The following is a 10904-nucleotide window of genomic DNA, read 5'->3' as shown; positions in this document are numbered from 1 at the left end:
AGCAGTTTGGGGAAGAGTCAATGTAACACTCTGACCCAGATAACTCGTTACTTCCAGGAAAAATGAAAGAGCTCAAAGGCAAAGAGTCTGTAATGCACAAGTTTAATGGCAGGTGCACAGGCAACTCTCTTCTCTCATACATTAGGGTTTAACTATTTCTTGTGTCACAAATGATAAAAATAAAGAACAAATTTATAACAAGAAGGCAGAGCAAACTTATCATCTCATCAAGTTTTTGAGTGATAAATTCTTAAAGGGCACACCGCACAATAATGTGATGCATGTGAATACATTGTTTTGGCCATTTTGTTGTACAAAATCTCTTAATATTTTCTTCTTAATCATACGCTAGGCTTTTCTTTTTCCTCAGTCTTTTCTCTATACTCCTGAGTATTTCTTTTCTTTTCTTCCCCCTTAATTTTTCTTCTCTACTTTTAAGCTTCCTTTCTTCCAATGGCCTTACATTTTCTACTCAAAGTCTAAACGCTTTCAAGTTTTCAAAGATCTCACAAACCAGAGCAGCATGCCATTGATCTATTACCTGGCACAAATCTTTGTCCCAGGGGTTTAGGTGGCTAATAAAGAGGCGTGGCCAGGTGCAGCACCTTTAAGCTAATTAGGGCGTTGCGTACCAACCGGCACCTGGTCTGTGATAAAAGCCCATGTATTTGGTCGCAAATTTTCCAGAGTGGACTTTTCATCTAAACTTAGAGTATTATTTAATATAAATGCTAATAATTAATCATGCAATGACAGCACAAGTGATTTAGGAGCCCCCTCTTATCCTGCTCATTCACATATGGGAAATCAGTATCTGTGTTCAAATGACAGAGGAATGAATTAAACATTCATTATTATTTTTCCCCGAATTGTTCTTTCTTTTTAATTTAAGCTGTTGCATGCTTATACATGATACAGAAAAGTATAACGGCCATGTATGCTAGTTGGCTAAGTGTGCCAGTCGCTGGATTAAATATCTTTTTAATTGCACCCTGTTTTTTTTTGTTTGCTTATCAAAGATATTCATTATTTCATTATTATTTATTACTTTTAATTACCTAACAGAATTAGCATAAAGCATATGGATTATTTAATATATTACAGTACATCCATTTTAATTAACATGTATACCCTATCGTACTACCGCACTAAATAGTATGCATGTGTAGCTTTTAGCACGTGTACTACATACTATTGTCCTTGCTATTTAGTATATATATTGCCACGCTTTATGCTTAGGCTTTTATTTTGAAACCTATTTAGACCAGGAAGTAAAGCGGAACACGTTTTAAGCTTGTTTTCCTCTTTAAACGCGCTCAGGTCGCTGTGTTGAGTGACGGTGAGTCATTTGGGAATAAATAAGTGACTTTATAAAGTTGAATATAACTTTTACATGCGCAAATAATGGGACTTTTATCCATTTACTTAGTTGTGTTTTTAAAAGTTTTATGCATTTTTATGCATTTATCCAGACCTCCATTAACCTGGTTAATCAGTGTGAATGTTATTCACTTGAGTAGGCAGCAGGTATGATTAAAAAAAATAAATGCATAATTATATTATAATCATTTTAATCTGCAGAGTTCCTTCTGGAATAATGAATTATGAACTTAGAAACTCGATGAAAACGACACTTAACAACTCTGGAATTAAAGCTTAATCAGGTCCAATATTTTAATTATGTTTATTTAGATGTGTGTGTGTGTATATATATATATATATATATATATACATCTCCATAGCATCTCCATAGCTGCATGGATTGGCTGCTATCTCCATAGCATCTCCCACAAGATGGATTGGCTGATGGAGTCTTCCCTCTGTAGCTGAAATCAAGCTGAACTATGCAAATGATCCCAAACTTTTGAGCGGTATTATATAATACCGCTCAAAAGTTTGGGATCATTTGCATAGTTCAGCTTGATTTCAGCTACAGAGGGAAGACTCCATCAGCCAATCCATCTTGTGGGAGATGCTCCAGGAAGCATGGGGTGAAATCTCATCAGATTATTTTTGCAAAAGGTGGGGTTTTTGAGTTTGAAGAAAACATTCATCATTTCCATCAAAATCATTGTTTCTAACTCTGACATGTCAGCATGTCCTGTTCTTTTGCTGTATTTTCTATTCAGACTAATTTTGTGTGTTTCCTGGGAAAACAATAACATTTTTGAGTGATCCCAAACTTTTGAGAGGTTGTGCGTGTATGTGTGTGTGTGTGTGTGTGTATATATATATATATATATATATATATATATATATATATATATATATATATATATATATATATATATATATATCTCTCTCTCCTTTTAGACATTTCTTTCTGTAAAACGATTCACTCTTTATTAAACTTGAAATGTTTTCTTCTATTTAAGTTGTTGTTGTTATTATTATTGAGATGAAATAATAATATTATTCTTGTTCCTCTGGTAGCTCAATGAAAGCAAAACATTTGCATTTTAAACATCAGCGTCTCCATTTTTATAAAATATATTAATGGAAATATCCATTAGTTATGGAAGAAATCCCATAATCTTTCTGTAAATAATAAATATTAGTTACCATTATCATATAGTTAACATCACCATATAGTTACCCTTCTATATAAAGACTAAAATGTATGAACACTTGCTTCATTGCCATTTTTACACTTTATTACATCCGTTGCAATATTTACAGTATATGTAGCCCTGTCTACAGAGCATCTGTCTTGTCTTGGATATTGCACAGTGATGGCTTGAGGCATAATATTTCAACTTGCAGTATGTGCCTGTTTAGATGGAATACAATAAAACGCAGACGGCTTGACTGAAAGCTGAAAGTAATCTGTAAAACATACTGATTTCCCTGCAGAGATGCAGTGATGGTGGTGGTCAACTTGTCCTTTGCTGCTTGTGGCTTTCTGGGTATCTATCAGCTCGGCGCAGTCGATGCTTTTCTCACACACGGGCACCGGCTGCTGTCGTGTTTAAGAGCTTGCGCTGGGGCATCAGCTGGAGCCCTGGTGGCTGCTGTTCTCATCACAGCCCCTGATAAGCTGGAGGTAGAGTTAACCACAGCAGCACTAAGCCTTAAAACAACACTAACAACAATAAAAGCATTGACAGTGATGACCGTGACGGTGACAACTGTAATAAAAGTAGCAGCACTGATGAGGAAGCAACTCCTCACCGAAAACAATGATGATAACAGCGACACTGATGACAACATTGACAATCACAATGACAGTGACTACAACAATAAAATCAGCAGCAACAACAACAAATAATACAAGGAGCACAACAATGACAGTGACAACAACAATCACAACCATAAAAGCAACAACAAGAATAACTAAAATCGACAATGATGAGACGTTTCACTTTCAGGAATACATTCTGACTCTTGATTAACTGTTGTCTTCCCTTCTACTTCAGCACTGCAAGGAATTTACCTACAGATTTGCCAGCAATGTCAGAAAACAGAAGCTTGGTGCGATGACACCTGGATACGACTTCATGCTTGAGCTGAGGTGAGGTAAAGTCAGCAGCCATTAAAGATGGCACCTATTAGGGATATATTAGGGAGCAAGTGAATGGCCAGTTGTTGAAGTTGATGTATTGGAAGCAGGAAAAATGGGTAAACAGAAGGATCTGAGCAATTACCAAGACCAAAGAGCATCTCTAGAACAGCAGAAATTTTGTCCCTGGTATACAGTGGTTGGTTAGGCTTGTGGAGTCCATGCCTTGATGAGTTAGAGCTTGATTAGATTAGGCAGGTGGTTTTAATGTTATAGCTGTTTGTTTTTATATATACAGAGGGGCCCAAAAAATGTATACATACTTTAATATGAAAAATATATGCATACAACTTTTATTACTAAATTTATATAAACATAAAAGTAAGTCATGTTTGAATGATGCAATCACATTAGGTGCTCAAGGTGGTCACCATTTACATCTAGACACTGTGAACTACTGTATGAACATCAGGAAATCGTGCGATGGTTAGTCGTATTGTTGATTCTGTTCCAAATGCACATTTTCAAATTCTTAATACCACTTCAAAATGATCTTGCGTTGCTCAAAAGTCAAGAGTGCCTCCGGCATTTTCTTTGGATCTCTTCTGACGGTTGCATGAGGTCATCTTTGGAGTAGACATAATACTACACATTGCTGCCATAATTCAATTCGAGTTATAAAAAAGGTCATAGATAACAACTGTTAAAGTGTGTATACTTTTTCTAGGCCCCTCTGTATATACTTTATTGATTTATATTATATTTAATCATAGTATTGACCCATTATGAGTTGATGAAAGCTAACACGCGTGTTTTAACAGCATGAGAGATGAATGCAAAAAAAAAAAAAACACTCCATCATTTTTAAACCAGGTGCAATCAATGGGGTCTCAAGTTGAAAGCTTCTCTTCAGTAGCAGTGGAATGATTCCAGTAAAATGGTGCTGAAAATGCATTTCGATTTAAACACGGCTGTCAATGATTGCTCAATTAACCCTCATTTTGTGGGCACCATCCTTGCCATCTCTGTAGATATTCTGACTGTATAATGGTAACGTTTATTTCTAATTGCTCAATACAGCTCACCGCTTTTAGAAATCTAAATATTAGTACTAGGTTTAATACAGTGCTCTTCCGTCGGATTCCGTCAGGCTTCACCCAAGACATAGAAATGAAATTTGTTTGTCAGGAGGTTGATTATATTACAGTACAGTGGAACCTTGGCATAAGAAATGCCCTCCCTATAAAATTTTTGCCTTAAGAATTGAAATTTTGCAACAAATTTGCATCGGCATACAATGCATTATTAGCATGAGCATCAAACCGACCGCCGGCTAAGTTGCGTGTATGACCGGGCATCATTCAGAAGTTGTTTGCATCTGTGGAAAGCCAAGCGAAGCCAACCGAAGCGAGTTCACAATTTTCAGCGAAAGCTGTTCTGAAAGAGTCAACCCACGATACCAACGTTGCCTATGGCATGCGTTCAAAAGCTAGGTGATTTTACGTCTGTTTTTTGTTGACAGATTTTGTTGATGTGGGTGGTCTGTTCTATTTTTAGCCCAAGCTTGGTGGCACGACTTCCTGTGAGGACCCTTGACAAGGAATGCTTGGCTTGGGTCAGTTCTTTGTAAGCAGCCATACAGTTTCCATACGCTTCGTATTTGGAATATTGGTGATATTTTTGGGTGGCTGGAACGGATTATCTGCATTTATATTATTCATATGGGAAAATTCATTTCACAATACAAATTTTTCGCCTTAAGGGCTCGCCTCCAGAACGAATTAAAGTTGTATGCCGAGGTTCCACTGTGTTTGTGTTCATTTGCGTCAAAAGAGAAGCTGGTTAGGGAGCAAGATTTTTATAGCTGCTATAACATAAGTGAGTGGATAAAATGTGCACGGCTTTAGCAAATTGTACACCACACCACACCGTCATTGATTATTTTCCTAAACGGAACAATTTTTATTCCTTAAATATTTGACCTTGTTACCGTTGGGACACAAAAACAAGAAATTGAGCCCAGTACATATATTTTTTATCATTGCTATTTTTTCTTTTTGCTGTTTTTCTTCTTACAGACATGACATGTCTGTCGTGAAATCTTCCATCATGTGCATGTAACATGTCATCAGAAGCAACTTTGAACACACACAGGGAATTGCTTTTAGCTTAGGTTGCGTTACCATAGCAACAAAGCAGATCTCCGCAGTATGAGTCCCAATTGAGTTTAACAAGTAGCTGAGGTCAGCACAGGCCGAGTTTTCAATCCCTTTACTTATGTTTTTGTGAGTCTGAAATAAGAGTCACTCTCATGAAATGTCAGGAAGAAGAATTGTGATTATTGGTAATTATTCCTCTGTTTTAATCTAAGGATCAACCCCAGTTTGTTTATCTGTACAGTTTTTATTCTATTGATTATTACAGATTCATGGGATGTGAATGCTTGAATCTGATTGGTCAGCAGGTTTGTATTATTTTCGGCAAACCGCTAGGTCCGTCTGTAATACGTTTGATATAGTTCCTATAGTAACAGTGCATACACAGGGATTTGGATGGCAACATACAGTCTAAAACAGACTTAAGAAGATATTTATGGAAAGAGTCTCAAGTCTTAACACTTTGAAACAGTCACAGTGCTTTAGAAAGTTTCCCAGCACATGAAAGTATTTAGGACAGAGGAGTTTACACTTTCCTGGCTCTCGGTAATGAAGGAAAAGTTTTTACTGTTTTGTTGTGTGGGTTTTTTTTTTTTTTCCGTTTCTTTCCTTCTTTTTTTTCCAAAAAAAAAAGAAGAGAGAGAGAGAAGGAAAAGTGCTGGTGAGGGAGTGACCTGTGATATCACCGCTAGTGAAAACAGGAACTTGTCTCACAGATGTTCCACAACGTTAAATCTTAACGACAAAGCGTTAAAATGAGCGATGTGTTAGTAAATAAACAAAACATTGTAACCATTGGCAAATTGATGGAGTGTAAGGAGAATAAGACACTGCAGATATATAGAAATAATCCACTTCTGCGTGGCTTCACGTGAAATCACACGTTTTTGTAGAATTTCATGTGTAAATGCAATGACTCTTGTAGTGTTTTTTTTAAGTAGATGACATGATAATGCCAGCTCTATGTTTCATGTACACTGTATCTTCTTCAGCTCAAGAGCCAAAACCCATTTCAGCCCATCTAATAGCGTTTGTGTTTCAGGGTCCTTGAAGTTTAGTGCCAAAATGGGCGGTCAGCCTCCATTTATTGTTCAACCATTATCACACGTTTCCCCCCCTGCTGGCGAGGCACGGCTCGTAAAACAGACGAATAAGCCTGTACATTAACTTAATCGCCTCTGTGAAACTCACACTCGTACCCGAGCACCATCCGTTTTTTCCCCTTACCCAGCGTTTGGCACTGCGACTTTTTTTTTTTTTTTTCCAGACCACTGTAAGATATCTGTTCAATAACAACAGCAGCAGCATGGTGATGTTTGAGCTAGAAAAAAAGAATGTCCTTGTGCTATGTGGTTACAGGAAAAGTGTGTGTGTGTGTTAGAGTGAACAGGGCGGTCTTGACCTTGAGGTAACTCGATGCATGTCCTTCAGAACGGGTTCATTTTGCCGAGCCATGAAATATGAATCAGCGATGCTGTTTTGGGCGCAGCGTGCAGGAGCGTATCTCCTACCACAGCCATATTAGGTCTTTCAAGGAAGAAGAAAGGATCTGAATAAAAAAGTTCTTCGTGTGTGTAAACGTGACCACCGATAAAACTGACACTGCAATTAAAATAAATAAATAAAACTTGCCCTGGCTTTAGATAAACTGTGACCAAAGTCTCCATCCATCTGGAAAAAAAAATATCCAGAACTGAATTCCATCACCTCCTGCGTTGTGACTGAAGCAGCTTGGCCAAACAGATTGTGTAATTATGGGATGGCGTTTGGGGAGAATTGGCGGAGTTGTTAATTATGCAGAGATGACAAACGAGCATGTGTCTTGTCCCCGGCCTCCAGAGGCGGCATCGACCGCATTCTCCCTCCCGATGCTCACCTGTTGGCCAGCGAGCGCCTGCATGTCTCCCTAACCAACTGCAGCACAGGGAGGAACAGCATGGTGTCCAGCTTCCCCTCCAGAGAACACCTCATTAAGGTATTCACACTCCTCGGGGTAACGGAGAATGATTTATAGATCAGCTCAGAGGGGACGGGGGACGAGAGCACATCAGTAAGTGATGCTGTAAGCAGTAATTTAACACACAATGTGATCTTTCACACTGACACACTGATTTTATTAACACTGTTACTTTCCTCTCTCCTTCTCCTCCTTTCCTTCATCACCGTTTCTGTCACTTTGTCTCGTGCTGCATCCACCTGATTATTCCTTTTCTCTTGCATTGGCATTCTCTCTCTTTCTTTCTGTTGTCCCTTTTTTTTTACTTTTTGTCCTGTACTTTCTTTCTTTTTCCTTCCTTGCATTCATCCATCCATTTTCCCTTTGTCTCTTTCCCCCACTTTTCTTCCTGCATCCTTTCTTTTGCATCCTTTCTGTCACTTCATCCATTTTTACTTTTTTCCAATCTTGTCAATCCTTCTTTCCCCGTCTTTTCAATTTTTTTCCCTTCTTGCCCTCTCCTTTTTTTCCACTCCATGTCTCTCGCTCTCTCCCTCTCCATCTGTACTTTATCCTGTTTTCCTTAATTTCCTCCTTTAGCTCTCCTCTTGCTCTCTCACACACTCATTTATTTTTCTGCCTGTTTGCTCTTATACGCTCTGGCACTTTCTCTCGCTCTTTCCTCATTTTCTTTTCAGCTGATCTTCGAGTCTCTCTGATCATGGTGTCTTGTCTGTTTGTCCTGCAGGTTCTTCTGGCCAGCAGCTTTGTTCCTCTGTATGCAGGAGTGAAGCCAGTGGAATTCCAGGGCCAGGTAATGTGCTGTAGTGTGAGTGAGCGTCTCAGCTCTGAACTGTGTGTGTGTGTGTGTGTGTGTGTGTGCTTGTTTCCGGATGGTCAATTCCAGCTTGTCAGATGTAGCCACTGCGCTTCAGTTTAAGACACTACACATGTCAGCATACCTGATATTGGGCGACGTTTATATTAAGTCTGTAAACACACACTCTCGCATTTAATTCCAGTAGAAGTGGATGGACGGGGGATTTACAGACAGTCTTCCCGTCCTCGCTGTGGGACGAACCATCACCGTGTCTCCGTTCAGCGGCCAGCAAGACGTGTGTCCGCCTCACGTGGGTCGCAGGAAGCTGAACCTTAAACTGGCGAACATGACCGTTACAGTGAGTCTGACCTACAAATAGCTTGCTGTCTCTTATCTTTCTGTGTGTTTAAATCGTCCTGGAAAGTTTGTATTTAAGAGTGGGGAAATCGTAATTACGACAATTCTGTCGGAACAACATGGAGGTGTGGTTTCTCTTAAATGACTACAAACAAAAAACAGCAAGGTTTTTTTTTTTTTTTTTTAACACTGTACTTCTAGAAAGTGACAAAATAACTGACATCCATCATGTTTTCTTACTGACTCGTCCCAACGCAGAAAATCTTGATTTTCCTACTCGTAATTACGACTTTATGGTGTTCATGTGTATTCAACTTCGCCAAGCTGTGTCAGGAAAAATAGCTGAATTATTTATTAGACATCAGATAGGATTTAGTTTAAAAAAATTTGAATACATTTGAAAATGTCTTTTTATCTCATAAACATGTGTTTTAAAAGTTTGTCATCGTCTAGGGTTTTTCAGCCATAAGGGAGACGATGTATTGTTTTTACCTGGATGAACGTAATAGAAAACAAGCAGGAAGGACTTTGAGGTTAGGTGAAAAATGGAGGAGCTGCTTATTATTAAGTAGCGATCACAACTCTCTGCTTTCTTACTGTGACCTGGAGGAAGAATAGTAATTCTCTCATCCATGAAATATTTTTTTAAACACCTGATTGGATTTTCTTATTAGCAATATGTCCACTGACTAAAGCGTTCCATTTTCACATTTCTTCCTTCCCTTGTTTTTTTTTTCCTTCGTTCACACCGCACTAACCCTGGGATTGGGATATAAACTCACAACCATTGTTGAGCCACCATCACTGCCCCGAGCAACATTCATCAATGTTTTATAGGAATATAGTTGGTACACAGTAGAGTGCGCATTGAGCAGAGGCACTGATCTTTTTTGCCTTCGCTTTGATTCTCCTCTCAGCTTTCCACAGAGAACATCAAACGACTGAACCAGGCCTTGTTCCCGCCGCCCTTGCTCCGAATGCAAGAGTTGCATCAAAAAGGCTACGAGGACGCGCTGCACTTTCTCAGGACAGAGGGCTGGACACAGGAATGAAAAACGAGGGCTTTATTTTTATTCGATTTATTTAGCCAAGAATGTGTTCGACAGTAATTCAACACTGCGGTCGAGAAGGTTATTTTTTAACTGTAATGTCTTGATTGAACCCTGTATATATGTACATACATGATTTATTCCCAGAATAAACTGCTGTAAAAATTGTCCGGTTCTTAAATAAAAGTTGAATTTTTACTTTGTGTATTTGTTATTATTCTGCTCCTTATTATTAGACTGTTTTACACATTAGCTGAATGTTATGGGTTTCGTACAAACAGTAACGGCCATCAAAATAATCCTGAATTTAATGACAAAAAAAAAAAAAATCCAGTAATATGAATGAAAGTGTTTGTGGCTTTCACAAATAGCCAACATATTATTGTACACACTTATACACTGAGCTTCATGTTGATGAGTTTGTTAGTGTAATTTATATTATTATTATATGTTTGCAAACATTTTGAGAACCCTTGCCCTGGAGAAAAATAAGTAAAATTTTTACAAACCTAAGTGCCACCAAATTTCATCAGGATTCCCTTTGCCATTTGTGTTACATAAAAGTTAATAATGCACATGAATTGGTTAATGTTTCCATTAGTTTAATAAGCAGACCACTAGAATTCATCTGATTCCACCAGTTTAACCGCCAAATCGCTCTAGCCTACCCATTTTCACAGGCTTAATAGTCAAACCACTAGAACTGAGCCCTGTTTACTAGTCACCTTGCCTTATCGTTCAACATAAAACCAATTATATAAAAGTTAATAATGTATTAATCTCATTAGAAAGTTCTACGACTTTTTCATACTCCATGTTGCTATACAGGAGAGGAGATAATGTTGAGGGAAGTGATATGTTGGGATTTGAAGTAGGACAGAATTTGTGAGACGTCTGTGTCTTCTTCTCGAGGTACAGCATCTCCTGCCCCCTGTGGAGGCTGATCTGTTTTTTTGGAAAGTCTGCTCAACTCAAAACAGGCAGCTGGTGTAACTGTTGAAGTATGGGCGGAATGTTACGTGCAAGAAGCCTGGAGTCTGGCAGCTCAAGTTTGAATATATTTGAAGTATATTTCTGGATTTAACCG

The 10904-nt window shown here is 38.4% G+C and overlaps 1 protein-coding gene across 4 annotated transcripts; it reads left to right on the top strand.

Moving 5' to 3' along the window:
* Positions 1–1276: 1276 nt before the first annotated feature.
* Positions 1277–10015, top strand: pnpla4 (patatin-like phospholipase domain containing 4). 4 transcript variants are annotated; one of them, XM_058380330.1, is made up of 8 exons: positions 1321–1339; positions 1931–2022; positions 2854–3043; positions 3417–3511; positions 7495–7630; positions 8340–8405; positions 8617–8769; positions 9686–10015. In XM_058380330.1, exons 2-8 carry the CDS (start codon positions 1973–1975, stop codon positions 9818–9820), a joined length of 825 nt encoding a protein of 274 aa, XP_058236313.1. In that variant the 5' UTR covers positions 1321–1339; positions 1931–1972; the 3' UTR covers positions 9821–10015. The 4 variants fall into 4 exon arrangements, with proteins under 4 accessions (XP_058236314.1, XP_058236316.1, XP_058236313.1 ...); XM_058380331.1 differs by lacking the exon at positions 1931–2022 and having other exon boundaries at positions 1277–1339; XM_058380332.1 differs by lacking the exons at positions 1321–1339; positions 1931–2022 and adding an exon at positions 1644–1664.
* Positions 10016–10904: the final 889 nt, after the last annotated feature.

The sequence above is a fragment of the Hemibagrus wyckioides genome, linkage group LG26 (assembly GCF_019097595.1).
Source record: "Hemibagrus wyckioides isolate EC202008001 linkage group LG26, SWU_Hwy_1.0, whole genome shotgun sequence".
Lineage (NCBI taxonomy): Eukaryota > Metazoa > Chordata > Actinopteri > Siluriformes > Bagridae > Hemibagrus > Hemibagrus wyckioides.
The sequence above is the reverse complement of the archived record's forward strand: the minus strand, read 5'-3'. Positions and strand labels throughout refer to the sequence as shown.